The sequence below is a fragment of the Callorhinchus milii genome, unplaced genomic scaffold (genome assembly GCF_018977255.1).
Source record: "Callorhinchus milii isolate IMCB2004 unplaced genomic scaffold, IMCB_Cmil_1.0 Scaffold9, whole genome shotgun sequence".
In the NCBI taxonomy this organism is placed as follows: Eukaryota; Metazoa; Chordata; class Chondrichthyes; order Chimaeriformes; family Callorhinchidae; genus Callorhinchus; species Callorhinchus milii.
Window position 1 is genome coordinate 18609920 of NW_024704750.1, and position 21411 is coordinate 18631330.

Sequence of the window (21411 nt, forward strand, 5' to 3'; positions counted from 1 at the left end):
TTACACAAGATACAAATCTTTTGGTGAAGTGACATTTACATAAAGCGATTTGTAACTGCTTTGACTTGCAAACAAAAGCAAAGATTGTCAAACCAATAGACATGACCTTTAACAGTGAAACTGTGCAGTCTCTATTTATTTTGTTAGTTCTAAGTGCTGCTCGTGATATAAATATTATATATATTGTGACAAACCTCTTCCCAATTTGCATTAAAGTTCCGATGGTCAAAACTCCTACCATTCACACCTGTTGAATTGCGTGCGTCAGGACCTTTGAGCTCACATCGAACACTCCAGTCAGTGCAGTACTGGGGGAGCAGCTGCACTGTCCGAGATGCTGTCCTTTCAATGAGACATTAAACCAAGGATTGCTGGTGGAGAGAAACCTACCCTCTCCATGCAGGAGCTGTGAAACTGGTCCCCGATCTGCTGCAGCTTCCGGCCAATCCCGACCTCCACTCTGTCCTCAGGCTGCAGCTCCATTGGCATTCCATCCCCTCGGCCTTGATGGGGGAGGCCACTGGACCGTGGCACTTCAAACACCTCCGGAGAACCCAGCCGATATCCTGCATTCCCTGAGGAAAAGAAAACAAATTGGTAACTGCAGCAGTTACAGGAAGGTTTTTTTTTGTCTGACACATGAGGAAACCCATCGCCATGCTTAAGAGGCTTCAAACCAAACTGAGAATTCCATACATCCCACCTAAACATGGAAATTCCAGAGACAGGTTGTTGGTATGGAATCTCTCCCCTGAGGGAGGTATCCTGTTTACCTATTTCCGGAGAGTATTAGGTGCAGGTTGACAAAAGCCAAGGCACTCTCTGCAAACTCTTACAAGGAAGATACGATCCTACAGGAGGGTCTGATCGTCCCTTTTTAATGATGGATTAGAGAAATAAGTCTCCAATTAGAGAAATAACTAGATAGTCTGTGTGTGTGTGTGTGTATGTACACATCAAATAAGGACAGGAGTTAGAGGATGTCAGATTAGGACAGAACTGGGTTTGGGTTCAATGCCCCACCCCCTCCATGGGAGGATATAATAATAGTAATCCATGCATTCAATATAGAGCCTTATTACGTCACTGAGACGTCCCAAAGCGCTTCACAGAATATATTGTAAAGTGAATTGACAGCAATGTCCCACAAACAGCTATGGGTTGAGTGACCACTTTTTTTTGTTGAGAAATTATTACCCCTGGAAAGCGATCTGCCAATCAACTAACTGAGTTCCTACTTACTAGGTAAGCAGAGGTGCATGGAGTAAGGAAACTTGCCAAAGGATTCGAACAACCCGGTAATCGAACCCAGGCCCTCTCGCTTGCGAGGCGAGCGTGCTAACCACTATGTCCATGTGACCAGTTGGGGTGAGGGGCTGAAGGAGAGAGTAATGGTGAAAATTGCTCCCCCACCAAAAAAACATCACAACTAATGAATAAGAATTTAAAGGGCCTGAGAAAAACTTTCAGGGTTAATTCGAAAGTGGCTGTGCAGGAACTGGAGTCAGGAATATGATCAGGACGCGAGCACATCCCTCTCCACAGCTCTCAGTACATGACACAACAGCCAAGTTTGTTGCATCAGCTATACTTGTTCGAGTGATCAACCCCCTTCATGGGAAGTGTCCTGGAAAGCTGAGCTAGCCACAAGCCAAGCTGGAGTGGGAGGGAGGAGGGTGACAAGGCAGCATTGGATTGGGCAGTCAGGTCTGAGCATAACTGGTTGTAAGTAACAGTGGAGTCCCATAGCTTAGTGGTTAGCACTCTCACCTCGCAAGTGAGAGGACCTGGGTTCGATTCCCAGGCGGGACAAAACCTAAGGCAAGTTTCCTTACGCCACACACTTGCCTCTGTTTACCTAGCAGCAAATAGGAAGCCAGTTGTTAGTCGACTGGTGGATTGCTTTCCGAGGGTAATTATTCCTCCAATTCATGATTGTTTGTGGGACACTGCTGTGCGCAATTGGCTGCCGAGATTCGCCCACAAAATACACAATCAATCTACTATATCCTATACAGTATACCCTGTAAATCGCTTTGAGACATCTCAACAATGTGATCAGGGGCTTTATCAAATGCAAGGATACCTATTATGCAAATAAAGATTGGAATTTTAAATCCAGACTGTAAACTTCTGAGTCGTATTGGAGAATCGGAGATTTTGCGTGAAGGCCAAGCACGTAAATAGTCGTTGAAGGATCCAGAGAATTGTTTTTTTTAAAGAAGAAGCATCAACTGTGTAAAAATACGTTTGACAAACAAAATCAGAAGAGCTGGATCAATTGAAATTTTCAAGACTGAGTTGAATAGATTGTTCGGTAAGGGTGTTAAACGATATGGGGCAAATGTGGTTGAATGGAGTTGAGGTACAGATCGGATTGAATGACGGAAGTGGCTCGAAGGGCTGAATGATCTATTCCTTTCCCAATTTTTCTAGATAATCATTATAATCCTTGCATTTGACCAAGCGTTTTATCACATCACTGAGATGTCTCAAAGAACTTCACAGAATATACTGTAAAGTGAATTGACTGTATGTTTTTGTGGGCGAAACGCAGCAGCCAATTATGCATAGATATGTCCCACAGTCGTCGTGGACTGAGTGCCAAATTTTCTTTTTGAGAGATTATAACCCCCCGGAAAGTGATCCCCCAACCGACTAACAACCGGGTTCTTGCTTACTTCTAAGTAAACAAGAGATGTGTGGAGTAAGGAAACTTGTCTAAGGTCCTGCCTCGCCCAGGAATCAAACCCGGGTCCTTTTACTTGCAGGTGAGCCTGATAACTGCTACACTGTGGAACTTCACGGTTGATTTTTAACCTGCACTGCATCCCTGCACAACCCAAGGTGAGATAAAATAGCACAGAACCTAATTACCATAAAACAGTCTTCGAGGGTGTGCTCCAACTCCGCCTGGTAAGCTGGGCTCTGCGAGGTCTGACCCGGGGATAGAGGTGGGGGTCTGGGTGGCCTTGTCACACTGCACCTGCCGACCGCATCCGGGGCCGCAGAAGTGGACCGAGTTTATCGGAGAGCGCAGCCGCGAGCGTGTGGCACGCCACGTCAGAGACTCGTGGGTGCCAGAGGTGTTGTCGCTGTAGCCGCTGTCGGGGGCCGTCAGGTCCTGGGCAAAGACTTCGTCGTCACTGTCCAGCTCTTCAGTGTCAGACAGATCCATGGCATCAGTCCGCTTTTGCCGCTTCGACTTTTTCTTTGTACCTTTTACGGCCAAGGAGCTTTGGTCGAGGGTTCCTGAAGGGAAATAAATAATAAACCTCAGAAAATTCATAATATAAACATAACCTGCGCATTTGTTATCACACCTTATCACATCGTTGAGACGTCTCAAAGCTCTTTCCCAGAATATATTGTAAAGTGAATTGACTGTGTATTTTGTGGGTGAAACCTGGCAGCCAATTGCACACAGCAGCGTCCCAAAGACAGGCGTGGATTGAGTGACGCTTTTCTTTGAAGGGTTATTACCCCCGGAAATGATCCGTCCATCGACTAACAACCGGGTTCCTACTTGCTGCTAGGTAAACAGAGCCATGTGGAGTAAGGAATCTTGCCTAAGGTTTCGTCCTGCCCGGGAATAGGTCCTGGATCCTCTGCCTTGCGAGGTGAGCGCACTAACCACCTCCACAAAGCATCTCTTTATAAACTAATTTCTCCCCTCGCCTCCTGAAGCTGTGGTACAGTTTCATGACCCGCTTGAAATGCACAAAGGAAGCAAAAACAGAAGGTACACATACTCCGGGCAGACAGTACCTATCGAGAAGGAAGCTGAAAGAAACCCAATGATATTAAGCTCACCGTTTCTAAACAGTGCGAGGCACCAATAAAGAAGGCAAACAGGAAGCTACATTGCCACATCAGTTGGCTTCAGATCTCTAGAAGTCGTGCTCAAGTTGCACAGTTAAGCTACACCTGGAAGTTATTGTATGGTCGCCAGGCCCCAGAGGCAAGTACAGAGGAGAGCGACGAGGCTGGTCGCCAGTGTTAGAGGCATGAGCTGTGAGGAACCACTAAATAAGCAAGGGCTTGAACGGAGATAACAAGAGGTAACTGTATAGATGTATTTAAGATGCAAAATGGAATAATAATAAAACTTGCATTTGATATGGTGCTTTATCAATTCATTGAGACGTCTCAGAGTGCTTCACAGAATATATTGTGAAGAGGATGGACTGTGTATTTCGTGGGCAAAACGTGGCAGCCAATTGCGCACAGCAGTATCCCACGAACAGTCGTATATTGAGTGACCGATTTTTTTCTTTTTGGAGAGATTATTACCCTTGGAAAGCGATCTGCCAATCGAATAACAACAACAACAAAATTACATTTGTAGAGCCCCTTTCACGTCGGGAGGACATCTTCCAACTTCTTGCTAGGTAAAAGAGGCGTGTGGAGTAAGGAAACCTGCCTAAGTTTTCATCAGAAATTGAAGCCAGATCCTTTTGCTTGCGAGGCGAGCGCTCTAACCTCTACCCTATGGGACTCTATGAACTGAAAGAAATTTAGAATAATACTCCAGGTTTGCCATCAGGATGAGGGTTACTGCATCACAGTTCTGAAGGGCAGATTTAGGACAGGTACCAAAGAGTTTTAGTTTAAACATGTCACGTAATGTTACGTATGTCACGTAAACCTGTGACACTTCAATTACAATGAGATCTTGAGTTGGAGCCAGATTTTCTGTACGAGACGTGCTTTGTGTCTTGAGGGTTTTTCAGTGAAGGCGTTGTTCATTCACACAGCTGTTTCCCCCACAAATCCTTTTACAACCTCATTGACTCTCTTCCCCCCTCCCACACATAATTGCATACACACCCACAACCTCCTTTTTCCTTCCCCCACCCCCCCAAAAAAAAAATTAAACAATGACTTTGGTTTGTTTAAACAGATTTTCAATACAGAAGGAAGCCCATTGTGTCTGTGCTAAATGTCTTCAGTAAATCGATGACTTGCAAACTCGACCGTGTGCAGAGTATATAACAGCTGGCCTTTTCTAAACACCTTCATCCTGCTGCCGCTCTGCCTCACACATTGCTGCTCACATACATGAATTCAAGACGTGTACATGAAGGCCAGGACATCTGTCACAGGGTAGAACGCCTGCCAGTGGCCTTACTCATTTCCTAGTGACATCATGGCCTTTGCTGAGAATGCAGGCTGTTTACAGTCACAGGTGCGGCTGAATAACTGAGACGCACAGAACACCACCACGATAAACAGCAATACCCAGAAATGACCACAAATGTAGATACACAGACACGCAAATACAGACACAGAGAAATAAACAACACATTGCATTTATATAGCTCCCATCACGAGATCGTCCAAAGATGCTGGACAGTCAAGGACTTGCATCCCAGCCGGGGGTTGGAATCAAGAAGGGTGGAGGGTAGGGGGTGTAGTGGGAAGGTGACCAAAGGCATGGTCAAAGAGGAAGATCTTGAGACAAGCCTTGAAGGAGGGAAGGGAAATGGCGAGGTGGAGTGGCTCTGGGAAGAAGTTAAAGAGGGTGGGAATAGAAAGGCTGAAGGACCAACTGCCGAAGGGACATGGAGCAGTGTCAGTGGCTGCCAAGCAGAGGTCAGTAAGGTAAAATATATAGAAACGGATGCAGAGAAATACACAGAGACGGACACAAATATATCACAACTGAAAAATACAGAGAGACATACAAATATGTATACAGAAAGACAAATGCACACTACAGAGAAATACTCAGACTCTCTCTGTACAAAAATACCACGTGGACATCCATTAACTATTCGGGGTCAGATTGGCTGAGATGGTAGCTCTCTCACTTCTATTCCACGCCTCGGCTTGGTTTACACCGACACTCTAATGCAGTCCTGGAGGGAGCACTGCACTGTCAGAGGTTCTGTATTTCAGATGAGATATTAAGCCGAGGTCCCAACTGTCTGTTCAGCCTAAACATGACATTACTTGAAAAGAGAAGGGTTTCTCTCCGTGTCCTGGCCAATAATCTTTTCACCTCATGGCATAGGGGTCTTGCTGTGTGAAAAACGGTTGCTGCGTTCCTACAAAAACATCACTACACTTGACACCCCATGTGAAGTGCTTTAAGGCATGAATGATAAGGCACTACAAAATGCAAATTATTACTTTCTACTTTAAGAGAAATGAGCTGCTGTCCACATCCTGTAGAGTTTTGGTTAGAGCAAGCAAGAGGAACCAGTTTGATTCCCAGGCTTGGCAAAATCTTAGGCAAGTTTCCTTACTCCATACACCTCTATTTACCTAGCAGTAAGTAGGAACTCTGTTGTTAGTTCATTGGTGGAAGGCTTTCCGGGTGTAATAATCCCTCCAAAAGAATAAAAGAATTTGGACACTCAATCTACGACTGTTTGTGATACATTACTGTGCGCAATTGGCTGCCATGTTTCGCCCACAAAATATAGTCAATTCACTTTAAAGTATATTCTGTGACATACTTTGAGACGCCTTTTAGAGGTGATAAGGCGCTATATCAAAATATAAGAACTATTATTATTCAGATCTCAGCATGGACTCATCCAACTCCTTGCCAGGCATCTTGTCCCAGCTCTGCCAATGCTCCTCTTATTCAAATCAAACAACTGTGGCTGATGATTTTTAAGACTCATTTCCCTGATATTTACTTCAATATTTTCCCAAACATTTTGAAGCTATTGTTCTTAAACACAGAAGTAACACAAAAATATTCCAGAGTCTACAGCACACTCGTGTGGTCTAATTACTCTCTTGCACCAGCACCGCACCGCAGGAGCATTGGAAAACAGGAGCAGACATGTGTCAGCCTGGCTCAGTCAGCATCCCTCGTGCCTGGGATTCAGTCACGTCAGGACTTGGATCTCATATAGTTTAAGATGACACTTCACGGCTGGAGCTGTGCTGCATTGTTGAAGGCTGTCCTTTGGATGAGACTTTAAACCATCTGCCTGTTCAGGTGGATGTTAAAGATCCCACAGCACTTTGTGAAAAGAGCAATTTCTCTCCCGGTGTCCTGGCCAACAATCCCCCAAATAAAATCGTTCGCTTCATGGCTTGTACGTAGGATATTGCTTTGCACAAACTGGCTCCTGCACTCGCCCACAAAACACACACTGTACTTTACAGTATATCCTGCAAAGCACTTTGTGACGTCCTCTCCACGTGAAAGCACGCTACAAAATACAAGGATGATTATTCAGCCTGTCAAGACTGCTCCCCCATTTTATCAGATTACAACAGATCTTCCAATCCCCTTCCCTTCCCTCCATATTGCTTAAGAGTTCTCATTTCTTATGTACAGGTTGTCCACAATTTCAGTTATCCCCCCTCTCTCTCCAGTGCACTGACCCAACAACTAAAACATGTAAAAGAATGATGATAATTGTATTTAACAACAACTTGGATTTATATAGCGCCCTCCAGGCCGGATGGCGTCTCTATTTAGAAGTACTTCATTGTATTCAGTACAAGTGTTTAACTATATTTAGATGTCTAGAGGATCAGTGTGAGCGCCATCATTTTCATGGCACACAATGATCCATCGTCATGTTCGGTGTGATATCATGGTTGAAGTGACGAGGCAAAATGCATCTGACAAATTGTTTCAGTTCCTCCGTGGTACCATATCACTGTTTTGTAATGGGGTTAAGAGGACTTTGTTGACACACTGTACAGTATCCAAGTCTTTCCTGGATCAATGCTGGTGTGATAAGATGCGAACACTCTTGGCTGATCTGTGACTGGTCAGCGAATGAATCAGGACATGACTGAGACAGATCTGAGACAGGGTCAAACAGCTGCCCTCTCGCTGAGACCCAGTCTGGGTCCACAAACACAGTGTTCCGATACAGAATTCAATGCAGAAACAGTTTTAAAAATGTGGTCATATTTCTTTTTCCAAAGGGATTATGATTGCTAAACTGTTCATTTCCTATAATAATAATCCTAGCATTTGATATGTCGGTGAAATGTCTCAAAGCGCTTCAGAATATACTGTAAAGTGGATTGACGGTGTATGTGTGGGCGAAACGCAGCAGCCAATTGCACAAACCATCGTGGAATGTGTGAGCAAATTACTTTTTGGAGGGATTATTAGGGCCGGAAAGCGATCCACCAAGCGGTTAACAACCAGGTTCCTTACCTTACTGCTAGGTGAACAGAGAAGTGCGGAGTAAGGAAATTTGCCTAATGCTTCGAATCCAGGTCCTCTTGCTTGAGAGGCCAGAACACCGACCACATCGCCACAGGACTCCACGAGGGCACGTGGGAGGGATTGGAACTGGGATGAGAGGCCTTTGTGTCTAGGGCTCGCTGGCTGGCACAAACTAAACTTGTATCTGTAAACCCAGGAGTAAAGTGCTTAGTCATCTGAGTCCAAACTCACAGCATGTGTTGTTGAGCTGAGAACTCTCACTTCTGCTCCCCAGCCAGTGACTGGTATATTTAGCTGCCTCGCGCCTGCTTCAGCCACTCTGCGGTCGCAGATCTCCGAGAAATTACTGTTTATCTCCGTATCGAAGCCTTGTTTTCACATACAGGGCCGCGGGGGAGGGAGAGGAAGGTACGGAGACGCGGTGCAGGAGGAGTTCAGCTGCACTCTCTGCTCGCTCTCTCTCCCTCCCTTTCTGGTTACAACTTACATACAGGAAGGAACTCGCTGTCTTGTCGGCACCAACCTTTCGATGAGATTTGTACTACAGGCTTCACTTTTAAAAATAATCAAACGTATTGCACACTTGTGTCTCTCAGATATCAGCTGAAAAGAAAAAAAAATACTGGGCTTTGGATATTCTTAACCATTCTCCCCCACCCCCTCTCCCCCCCTCTCAAGTCCCCGTCTCAATGTCAAGGATTCGAGTAGTGTGTTGGCCCAGTTTCCAAACTGAAACCAGATTCCAGATTTGATCTGCATTCTGCTAAACTAACGGATCTCCAGTCAGTCACTGGGGGCAGGGAGTCAACTTTCTCAACTCCCATTAACCCTGCAGCCAAAGCCCTGCCGGGTAGTTGGTCCTTGCTGTACAAGCAACAGGAACCTCAGCTGTCCCTTCCACTTAAACCCCAAACTTGTCATGAAGTCTGCTGCTTGATTTATCACGTCCTCTCTATGGTTAGATTCCAGTGCTTACCCCAACGCACACTCTGGGGGTCCCCAAGCCTTGGCTCTTGCTAACCTATGGCTAATACTCTCTGGAATTAGTTAAACAGGATGCTCCCTCAGGGAGAAAGTGCGCATTTCCTTCCAATAATCTACCTCTGGAATTTCCATGTGTAGGTGGGATGTATGGGATTCTCAATGCGGTTTGGATACGGTGATGATGGGTTTCGGCATTTGTCAAGACACCCAGCTGACCCCAAAAGAATATCTTGTGGGCATTTGGTTTTGACCTCTCCAGCAATATGCATCATCTATTTAGTCACTTGCCCTATGGCTGGAGCTCAGGGTTAATCTGTATGATTTACCTCTACACAGGTTCCTGATGGCCTACAGCATTGCTTTGCTCACTGCTCACTTACACGATTTGCTGAACGGGAATACATTAAAGAATGAATTTAAACTCAGCAATCTTTAATTTTAAGGAATGATCTTAAGGCTGAGATGATGAGAAAGTTCAGGCCTTAGTTCAGATATCTATCCAGAGATCCCAGCTGGTATGTACGACTGTTGGGCAAAAATAGGGTGAGGTGTGATGCCTCCTACAACTGGCTAACTTGAGGGATCATTCAATAATAATAATAAACCTTGCATTTGATATAGTGCTTTATCACATCATTGAGGCGTCTCCAAGCACTTCACAGAATATACTGTAAAGTGAATTGACTGTAGATTATAAAATCTAATTTACATTTAATTTAGATGATTGAATTTTGATTTAGAAAGAGGTTAGATTTTAAAATAAATCTCTCTATGTGTGTGAGGTCATGTATCATCACAGACATCTTAGCATTGGGGATATTGGCAAAGGTGCTTTACAAATGTAATTTTGTCATGTATTTTGCTTTGTATTAATCTGGACTGAAGATGGGGAAGCAATTGGGGTGGGGGAGTGAGGCAGACTCTACCGATCATTTAAAAGTTACTGGGTGGTTATTTTATTGCAAATCTGACAGCTAGCACCTTTTCCTAGATCAAGCTCCATTACCTTTGCCACAGGGAGTTGGCAAAGACATGTTGGAATAGCCTCGGCCAAGCATTCATAACTGAGTCCATACAACTGAATTGCCATAATAATCTCAACATCAGGCTGAGATGGGGGAAGATGGGTGGGGGGGGGAAGGCAGGGTCAAAGATGTGAATGGTTATGGTGTGGAGACAGAAGGGAGGGTGGAGAGAAAGCAGAGATAGTTAAGTAGATCTTATTAATAATAATAGTCCTAACATTTGGAATAGCAACTTATCAACATGATCGAGGCGTCTCAAAGCGTTATACTGTAAAATGGATTGATTATATTTTGTGGGTGAAACGTGGCTGTCAGTTTGCGCACAGCAATGTCCCACAAAGAGAATGAGTGACCAATTTTATTTGGAGGATTGTTGGCCACCGGGAGAGAGAATCTCCCTTCTCTTTTTGAATAGTGCCACAGGAATCTTTAACATAAGCCTGAACTGGCAGACTGGACCTTGGGTTAAAGTAGACCTAATTGATTTTGGACACCAGGAAGACGATCTCCTCGCATTTGGAGTTGAATGGGCAACATTTATACATTTTGTTCAAATCGTTTAAACCTACAGTACTGAATGTTCCTGTGATCCACAGCAGAGAAAAACAACTTAGCAAGAATTTGCTTGGTGAAAGAAGACCAAGGTCCATCCAGTTCGCCTCGCACCATCCTGGGAATCGCTTGACAGCTCATGTCCCAAACCATATATTGTATTGTACGTACTGGGCCAGAAATTAGGGCTAGTGGGAAGACGAGGGGCTTCACCTCATTCGGTGGCTTCTCCGAGCACAGACAAGTCAGCACGCTGGTGTACCCCAATAGGATAAGATTAGCCCCCAATAAGGGAAGCACCCTATTAACCCTTTCGAGCACCAACATCACACACACTGGAGCAAAATGAAGCTTAAAATAAAATCAACTAACTAGTTTTAAACTGTGAGCAAGTGGAGTAGGGTGGAGTGGACGACATGACTCTTGATATTGAGGTTGCTGGCTCAGTGGGAATTGCTTCCTGTTCCATTCCCGCCTTACACAGTGCCAATTGGCTGCCCAATCCTGAATTTATTCTTCTGAGCAAAACAAAACTAAGAAACGTACTGCGTAGTGAAACAGCCTCTAGATACTTGCTACCTAGTGCCGTCACATTTGATGAACAGCAACGTGGGTGAGGCTGCAAAGAACTTCGATACGCCTGCAGGAAAGTAAAATTGGAACAATGGAAGACAAAAATAAAAGGTGCGCCTGTCTGTCGCTCTGTAATTGTGATGATTTTAAAGTCACAATGACATCAAAGAACCGACACCTCTGCATCCTGAAAGGCAAGAAAATCGCAAAGACTTCCATCAAATCACTACATTCCTATAAGGTCACATTTTACGTCCAAAAGTCCTCTTAAAGCTTCAACACCTTCCCAGATCAGCAGTCAAGAGTAACAATGCCTCCCTTCAGTGTATAGCAAATTCAGCATCAACAAATTTAGCTTTGCCCCCAACCCCACCCAACTTGCCCTACTCCCCCTAATTTCTTGCAGTCTTTGTCCACCTCCGCCTGTCGCCTAGTCTTTGCCCTTCCCCCCACCCCCTCTTCCCTTGTTTTTATCCACAGGTGCACTCAAAGCCACATATTAAAAAGCCAGTTGTAAAGGCTTACCGCTCACATCACCTCTGCTCCGCTCCCCACCCACACACAAAAAATAAACTGGTCTCAGCTCACTGCTCCCCACCTCAGCAGCTGCCACGTGGATATGGTCGTGTTTGCAGTAATATCTCAATCACCATTCTTTACTGAAGTTTGAGGTGTAACATGTACCCTGGAGGCAATCAACAATTCCCAAGATTAATGATCAACAATCCCCAAGATTAATGATCGTCCATCTAATAATAATCTTTGCATTTGTTATCACGTCTGTGAGACGTCTCAAAGTGCTTCACAGAATATATTGTAAAGTGGATTGACTGCATTCTGTGAGCGAAACGCGACAACACACAGCACAGCAGCGTCCCCCAAACACTCGTGGATTGAGTGACCAAATTTATTTATTTTGAAGGATTATTAAAGCGGTCCACCAATCGACTAACAACTGGGTTCCTAATTACTGATAGGAAAACCGAGGCGTGTGGAGTAAGGTTTCGCCCCGTCCGGGAACAGAACCCGGGGCCTCTCGCTTGCGATGCAAGCACGCTGATCACTACGCGACAGGACTGTAACGGAAGTCCGCATAGGATGCTACTGATATCTGTTAACTCAGCACAGATCAGCATTTGATAACGCAAAATGTGTATTGCCCAGTGCTGCACTGAACAGTGCTTTAACTCTCCAGGCCCTCAGGAATATTCTAGATTTCACAAGTGCAGATTCATTCGACAGGGAAGAGCTCCTGGTACTCAGTGACTGTTCACAGGCTAACTCACAAATAACTAGTTATCAAAGTCCACACCAATCCACCTATACCTCACCTACTGTTCACGCGTTCTAGTGGTGAGAGAGGAGGCATAGCGACCAAAAGCAAGAAGCCTAGCTATTTTTCTACAGCGAGACATAGACCAATTATATATAGTAGTCTATCTCCTGATTGTTAGGCTCCGCCACTGTCGAGTACTCTGGGGCGCTATTTAAATGCAAGTTGTTGTTGCTGTTGATTCAATATAATAAAGAACGTTTATGGTTGCATTTGATACAGTGCCTTATTACATCATTGAGACGTCTCAAAGCGCTTCACCGGATATACTGTAAAGAGGATTGAGTACGTTTTTGTCAAGAAATTGAGACAAGTTATGGTGGTGGTGGGGGGGGGGGAGATATCAAGCTTGGATTTTTGAAGCCTGCAAGGTAGAGAAGACGGAGGGAGATTAGGAGAGGGGTCCCACAGCGATGAGTTTTCATTTAGGTAGCAAGTGTAGAAATATAAGCATTATGGGTGCTTGATATCTCTCTCCATTATAAGGAACGCTGGTGTGCAGTGAGACAGTGACTAAGTCAACTGAATATCATGTGGTTACTGTGTACCCACAGAGCCACACAGAGGGATGCCAGTGTCTGTGGCATTAGATCCTGCCCTGTGGGATCACTTATCTCTCTGTGGGACACCACACTGAGAAACAACTCATCTCAACTAGCTTTCCATTGGAGAATGATAGAATAGAAAGTACATATTCTGGTAGAAATCTTCTTATGCTTCCCCCCCTGTACCTTTAGCAATCTCTTTGTGCACCTCCCATAGACAATAATAATAACTCTGCTTTGCCGCTGAAATCAGTCTCATCTTCAAAAGCATCGTGCTGTCAGGAGTCAAATCAGTAATGCTCTGGACATGTGCCAATCTCCTAGTTTGTTGTTCTCATGCATTAAAGGCAGCACTGGGTTATCACAGGGAATTTGAATATAGTAGAACCCTGTTATAACAGAGCTGTTGGTGGGGTTGATAAAATCCCAATCAGCACAATAATAACAATAATCCTTGCATTTGATATAGTGCCTTGTGTGTATTTTATCGAGTGCGTATTTTGTGGGCGAAAACGCGGCAGCCAATTGTGCACAGCAATGCCCCCACAAACAGTTGTGGATTGAGTGACCAAGTTTTTGAAAAAAATATAAATAACGGGGAGCAAATAAATAAATAAAAATAGATTTGTGAGTACAGAAGGGGGTTTCCATATGTGTGAAAATTCTAGCTCACACAAAAAACATTAATAGGTCTCAGATGTGTGCTGATTCATCAAGAGCAATGCCAAGTACCTAGAAAACAATGGTTAAAGCATTGCTGAACTGTCCTTACACTAAACCCTCCAGGGGAATGCCTGGAGGGGTGTGGCGTGCCCAGCCACTCCAGGTGTTTCAGGCAAGATGGATGGACAAGATGGACTACATTAGAGCCCTGTTATAAGGAGCACACACACATATATATATGTAGCTCCTCTAATAATAATAATTATAACAGTCCTGGCATTTGATATAGGGCCCTATCACGTTGTTAAGACGCCTCAAAGCACTTCATAGAATATACTGTAAAGTGAACTGACTGCATATTTTGTGGGTGAAACGCAGCAATCCATTCCGCACAGCAATATCCATAGATAATTGCGGATTGAATGACCATGTTATTACTTTATTTTTTTGAGGGAGTATTACCTCCGGTTAGCAATCCGCTAATCGACTATCAACCTATTTACTACTAGGTAAACAGAGGAGTGTGGAATGAAGAAACTTGCCTTGGAATCGAACCTGGGTCCTCTTGCTTGTGAGGCAAGTATTCTAACCGATACGCTACGGGATTTAGTTACCCCGGCTGAGATCAGCCAACTCAGCACAGCCTGTATTTTTTTCAGAAAAAAGACATTTGATTCTTACCACTAACTACCAAAATATCTCTGAATACAACCACCCTAGATACGCAACAGTGCAAAATACACTGTAGTTAGGAACAATGCAACCACTTGTAATTACATTGGTTTCTCGGTCTCCAATTATAGCCCTGAAGTTAAGTCTCATAACAAACACAGCAGGGTGACTGACAGCCACCACGGAGCCTGTCCCTTTCCAACTACAACATGTTTAACTGCTTAGGAAAACTGCAAGCATTTACAGCAAGGACCCAAGTTCGGTTCTAATTCTGCATCGCGTTTGCCGATTGATTTCAGCCATGATCCTACAACTGTCCTCTCTGTTGCTGCTCCTCTTGGCAGGGAATGGAAAAAAATCTGCCAGGCTACTGGTTGCAATCCAACAAATTGTCTACACTGCTGTAGGCAAAGGCAGACAGTGCAAGTCTTGGCTATTGATGTTTCTCACCATCAAACAGCATCACGCTCACATAAACAATATCCATTTAGACTGACCCAGGAACCGAGAGAGCTGGGTTCAATTCCCGACAGGGCGAAACCTTGTGCACGTTTCCTTATTCCACATGCCTGATAATAATCTCTCAAGAAAAAAACAATAATAATTTGGTCACTTCAATCCACGACTGTTTGTGGGACACTGCTGTGTGCAATTGGCTTATGCGTTTCGCCCACAAAAATGCAGTCAATTCACTTGACAGTAAATTCTGTGTGGCGCTTTGAGAGGTCTAGAAGACGTGAAAAGCGCTACATCAAATTCAAAGATTATTAATACTTATTATTTGTAGCTGATCGTGGCAGCCAATTTGCACATAGCAATGTCACACAGGAAGTGAATAACCATTGCAATTTTAATCTGGGGGAATGTCAGGCAGGACTCAGGGGGGAGGAAAACTCCCTTTTTTTGAACATTGTTATGGGATGTTTAACATCCACTTGAGCAGGCTGAATGCGCTACCTGAATTTCTCATTGAAAAGATGTCAACTCCAGCAACACAGCCCTTCTCCAAGCCTGCCATGGTCCTAAGGGGTTTGAACTCACATCCTTCTGACTCAAAAGCAGGAATGCTACAGGAAGAAACGGTGAGAAAATTGGGAAGAATAAAAGCACTAAATTGGATAACAACCCTGTTATAGCATGTTGGCCTGGGTCTTGTCAGAGACAAAAAGAGAATGTGGAAAAAGTAGCTGACTTCTGGGATGTCAGGTTGCTGCCCATATCGCTGTTGGACCCGGGTTCTCTCGCTTGCGAGGTGAGCGCGCTAACCACAACGCTACACAAATCCACTTCCATCGCAAACTGACATTAACAACAACAACAAAATTACATTTGTATAGCGCCTCTCACTTCAGGAGGACGTCCCAAGGCACTGGACAGTCAGTTTTGGCAATTAACGGCAATCTCCGCCCATAACTTGACAGTGGCAATGACCCATGTCCTGCACGCCCGTTTACTGTGGGCTCACAAGGCGCCCATGTTAAAAGCAAAGCCCTTAATAACGCCCGTGTAATTCCACAAGCGTTGCATTGCTAATCCCACTTGGCATTGGAAACTGTTTTCATTTCAGCATTTTTTTTTTGGCTCCAGGAGGTGCTGACTCATGTTGTGGTTGTTCTTCGTGACTAAGATAGATAGTGAGTGTTGGCAGACTATTAAATTGAAATATCACAACTAAATCTGATCTTGTCATACGATATCCACACACACACTGAATTGTAAATCCTTGGAGATTTTTTCAGCCTCCCTCGCCCAAGGGGTCCAATTGTAGCAACACCCTCTCCCCCACACTTCTCTCACCGAAGTCCTTCTGAAATCAGCAAAGCCACTCCTCCCCACATCCCCGCCCTCAATAAAGAGAATAAAACTACCAAATAAAAAATGCAATAAATAATTGAGTGCTTGGTAGATTTTTTTAAAAAATAAATATATCTGCTGCGTCATGAACTGGCTGCGAACAGGACAGTGGGTGTCTGAAGCCGTCTCTCTCAGCACGCTCGCCGGCCTCAATGAGAGTGAGAGGCAAAAAAAAAAAAAAAAAATGCACATTGTCCCTGTATTCTGCCTTTAATAATAATAATACTTTCATTTGATTATAGCGCCTCACCACATCTTTGAGACGTCGCAAAGCGGGTCACGGGATATACCGTCAAGTGGATCGACTCGTCGTTTTGTGGGCGAAACGCGGCAGCCGATGGCGCACTAAAACAATTCGCCTACAAAATGCAGTCACCGTGCTTTAACAGTATGTCCTGCTGAGTGCTTTGGAATGCGCTCCTGACGTGAAAGGCGGTGTATGAAAATACAAAGATGATTATGACTCAATTTGCTGCTCACACCCGTTTGAAGATGTAAACAATGACAGAGCCACTAGGACCCGGCAGTCAGGACACACACACACACACACACAACACACACACAGCCAATGATGAGCAAACGCGCCCTCAGGGCCAGAAACAGTAATAAGAGAGGAAGATAAACACAAGGAAGTGGAGAGAAACGAGAGAGAGAGAGAGAGGAATATAGGTACTGTACACACACAGAGGCTTGTAACAGACATCGAGATAAACACAAGGAGGGAAACTAGAGAGGGATATAGGTACTGTACACACACACACACACACACAGACTATATCAGACATTAAGATAAACACAAGGAGGGAAACTAGAGAGAGGTATATAGGTACTGTACACACACACACACACACACAGACTATGTCAGACATTAAGATAAACACAAGGAGGGAAACTAGAGAGAGGTATATAGGTACTGTACACACACACACACACACAGACTATGTCAGACATTAAGATAAACACAAGGAGGGAAACTAGAGAGAGGATATAGGTACTGTACACACATCACACACACAGAGGCTTATAGCAGACATTAAGATAAACACAAGTGGAGAGAAGCTGTGTGTGTGTGTGTGTGGGGGGGTCGATACACACACTCACACACACAGATATTAGGATTGACTGACAGACGTGGATCCGGTGCACTGTTACCAAAGAGATCGGGTTTTAGTTCGCGTGAAAATCCACTTTTTTTTAAAATAAAAAGCCATTTCCAGTGCCAGTGGGGAAAGGCTGGTTTTCATTATCGCGAAATTAAAGACCGACTTTTCTAAAGTTTTAACCAATTGAGAGAGTGAGAGAGAGAGTGAGGGAATGAGAGAGTAAGAAAGGGTGAGTGAGAGAGAGGGAGAGAGAGTGAGAGAGTGAGTGAGAGTGAGAGAGTAAGTGAGAGAGAGAGTGAGAGAGTGAGTGAGAGAGAGTAAGTGAGTGAGAGTGAGTGAGAGAGAGTGAGTGAGTGAGAGAGAGTGAGAGAATGAGAGAGTGAGTGAGAGAGAGTAAGTGAGTGAGAGTGAGTAAGTGAGAGTGAGTAAGTGAGAGTGAGTAAGTGAGAGTGAGTAAGTGAGAGTGAGTAAGTGAGAGTGAGTAAGTGAGAGTGAGTAAGTGAGAGTGAGTGTAAGTGAGAGTGAGTGTAAGTGAGAGTGAGTGTAAGTGAGAGTGAGTGAAGTGAGAGTGAGTGTAAGTGAGAGTGAGTGTAAGTGAGAGTGAGTGTAAGTGAGAGTGAGTGTAAGTGAGAGTGAGTGTAAGTGAGAGTGAGTGTAAGTGAGAGTGAGTGTAAGTGAGAGTGAGTGTAAGTGAGAGTGAGAGTGAGTGAGAGAGTGAGTGAGTGAGTGAGAGTGAGTAAGTAAGTGAGAGTGAGTGAGTGACAGAGAGAGTCCACATCAGGCACTCACTCCCCACCTGCCCCTCCCTCCCTCACTCCCTCCCTCCCTCCCTCCCCCCCCCCTCTCCCTCCCTCCCTCCCCCTCCCTCACTCCCTGCCCCTCAGTGAGTGTGAGTGACACTCGGGCTGCGCTCCCCTCACGGGGGGGACCTCCGGCGCCTTTTGTACCAAACACACAATTTCCCGCGATTTGTGCCCTGACATGTCCCGGAAACGACAGTAAAGAGAGAGAGAGAGAGAGTCTGACAACAAACAACAACCAACCCCCACCCCCGGCAACGGAGGGGGAGAGAGAGGGGGGGGGGGGGGGGCTTCGTGCAGTGACCAGGACAGCGGGGAGGGAGGGGGGGGAGGGTCAGTCAGCCCCAGGTCAGGGTCGGGGGGGGGGGGTCGGGCTGTGACAGCACCAACTGATGTGCCGCCGGGTGGGGGGGGGAGTGTTGGTGGGGGGCGTTGGTGGCGGGGGGTGGGTGTGTGGGTGAGGGGCTATGCTGGGGTGGGGGGGGTGTTGGTGGGGGGGGGTGTTGGTGGTGGTGGGAGGCTGTGCTGGGGTGGGGGGGGTGTTGGGGGGTGTGTGGGTGAGGGGCTGTGCTGGGTGGGTGTGTGGGTGGGGGGCTGTGCTGGGTGGGTGTGTGGTGGGGGCTGTGCTGGGTGGGTGTGTGGGTGTTGGTGGGGGGGTGGGGAGGGGTGCTGGGGTGGGTGTGTGGTGAGGGGCTATGCTGGGGTGGGGGGGGTGTTGGTGGGGGGGGGTGTTGGTGGTGGTGGGAGGCTGTGCTGGGGTGGGGAGGGTGTTGGTGGGGGGTGGGAGGGGGTGCTGGGTGGGTGTGTGGGTGAGGGGCTATGCTGGGGTGGGGGGGTGTTGGTGGGGGGGGGTGTTGGTGGTGGTGGGAGGCTGTGCTGGGGTGGGTCTGTGGGTGAGGGGCTGTGCTGGGGTGGGGGGGGTGTTGGTGGGGGGGGGTGGGGAGGGGGTGCTGGGGGGGTGTGTGGGAGGGGGTGCTGGGGTGGGTGTGTGGGTGGGGGGCTGTGCTGGGGTGGGGAGGGGGTGTTGGTGGGGGTGGGGGGGGTGGGGAGGGGTGTTGGGGTGGGTGTGTGGGTGAGGGGCTGTGCTGGGGTGGGGGGGGTGTTGGTGGGGGGGGGGGTGTTGGTGGTGGTGGGAGCTGTGCTGGGGTGGGTGTGTGGGTGAGGGGCTGTGCTGGGGTGGGGAGGGGGTGTTGGTGGGGGGGTGGGGAGGGGGTGCTGGGGTGGTGTGTGGGTGAGGGGCTGTGCTGGGGTGGGGAGGGGGTGTTGGTGGGGGGGGGGTGGGGAGGGGGTGCTGGGTGGGTGTGTGGGTGGGGGGGGTGTTGGTGGTGGGGGGGGGTGTTGTTGGGGGGGGTTGGTGGGGGGTGTGTTGGTGGTGGGTGTGTGGGTGAGGGGCTGTGCTGGGGTGGGGGGGGTGTTGGTGGGGGGGGGGTTGGTGGTGGTGGGAGGCTGTGCTGGGTGGGTGGGGGGGGTTACAGGCACAGCGTTTGCTCTGTAGCTGCAGCGGGTACTCACCCTCAGGTTGGCAGGTGTCCGGCAGTGCAGTGCAGGGGCAGTGCAGCCGTGTGTCAGTGTCAGTGCTCCTCACTCACTCACTCCCTCACACTGTCTAACGCTCCGCTCCCCGCACAGACCCACTGCTTACCTCCACTCTGACCTGTCACTCACCCCCACGCCCCGCCCCGCCCTCCACCAGCCGCAGCCCTCATTGGGTCGACCCGCTGCCCGTCTCCGGGGGAAGCAGCCAATGGCAGCGGGGCTGGGCCGTCGCTATAGCGCCGCCCACCCCTGCCTGCGTTCTCCCCCCCCCCCCGGCCACCACCCTCCCGCCCCCTTGCAGGACTGGTCTTCCACCGCAGGGGCGCTCTCTCCCGCCCGCTCACTCGTTTAACCCTCTTGCTCGCTCGCTCGCTCGCTCCTCTCCGTCCGCCTCCAACCCGCGCGGGGCGCCGCCTACAGCCCGAGCGCCGCCGGCGACCGCTCGTGTCGCTCCCGGAGGAAGGCATTGTGGGTGTTGTAGTGGCGCGCGGTGGGGTTCTGTGGCTTCTCTTCTCGCAACGCTGATCATCGTATTAACCGTTGATAACTCCCGCGTTTGACCTCGAGTCACCGAGGCGTCTCGGGGCGCTTCACGGAACATACTGTCAAAGTGGAGTGACTGTGTGTTATTGTGTGGCCGAGACGCACCCGCACTCACTGGACACTGGGCCTTGTCGCGCCTTCGCGACGTCTTGAGGCGCCGCACCGCGTGTGCTGTCCAGTGAGTTGATTGTATAATAATAATCCTTGCATTTGATATAGCGCTTTTCACGTCGGGAGGACGTCCCAAAGCGCTTCACAGAACACACTGTAAAGTGAATTGACTGTATATTTGTGGGCGAACGCGGCAGCCAATTGCGCTCAGCAATGTCCCACAAACAGTTGTAGATTGAAAATGACCAATTTATTATTGGTTTTGGTTTTGGAGGGATTATTATTAGGCTCTGTGTGGAGTAAGGAAACTTGCCCGAGGTTTCGCCCTCTGTCTGGAATTGAACTCAGGTCTCGCACTTGCAAAGCGAGTGCTCTAACAACTGAGCTACAGGACTCCACCATATAGGTTTATGGGCGAAACACCGCAGCCGACGGCGCACCGCAGCGTCCCGCAGACAGCTGTGGATTGGACTGGACCAAATTATTGTCGGTTATGTATTGTTATCACTTACACACGGTCGACAGGGGCTTATAAAACATCGCCATTAACAGACCCTGGAGCACCCAAGCAACTCGACATAAAAGCAGCATGGGAAGTAATCGAAATAAAAGTGATTCGGTACAGCAGCCCCAAACACTTGAGTTATTTCTTCTGCGGTTGCCATAATTTAAGCAACTTGTAGTGACGAAAAGACGTCGGCGGGATCTCAGCCGGGCGGTCCTTTGGCCGGAGCTGAATGCACGAGGAATTTATTTCCATTGTTCCATCACAGGCTCTGCCGAAGGTTATTTTGTTTGCTGTTACAATAAGTTTGTGTATTTATTCAGAAGCTCTGCCCATGAGGTCATGCAGTGAGTTAAACGTACAAAGCTAACACTTTCACTGTGAATGAGAGGTCCCCCTTCTATCTGTGCCCCCAAACTTCTCCCACTTTCTGAGCTTAAATGCTTATAAGTGGCAA

General features: G+C 47.2%; 1 protein-coding gene across 2 annotated transcripts in view; it reads right to left on the bottom strand.

The window, feature by feature from the left end:
* The window catches only part of bmf2 (BCL2 modifying factor 2), a 31364-nt gene extending 11443 nt beyond the window's left edge, over positions 1–19921 (bottom strand). The window contains exons 1-3 of one of the 2 annotated variants that reach the window (XM_007893194.2): positions 19772–19921; positions 2878–3252; positions 391–575 (exon numbers count right to left, since the gene is read on the bottom strand). In XM_007893194.2, the coding sequence (XP_007891385.1) occupies positions 391–575; positions 2878–3178 (486 nt within the window). In that variant the 5' untranslated portion in view covers positions 3179–3252; positions 19772–19921. Of the gene's footprint in view, positions 1–390; positions 576–2877; positions 3253–8143; positions 8161–19771 lie in introns of those variants that run through there. The other variant, XM_007893196.2, reaches the window with a different exon arrangement.
* Positions 19922–21411: the final 1490 nt, after the last annotated feature.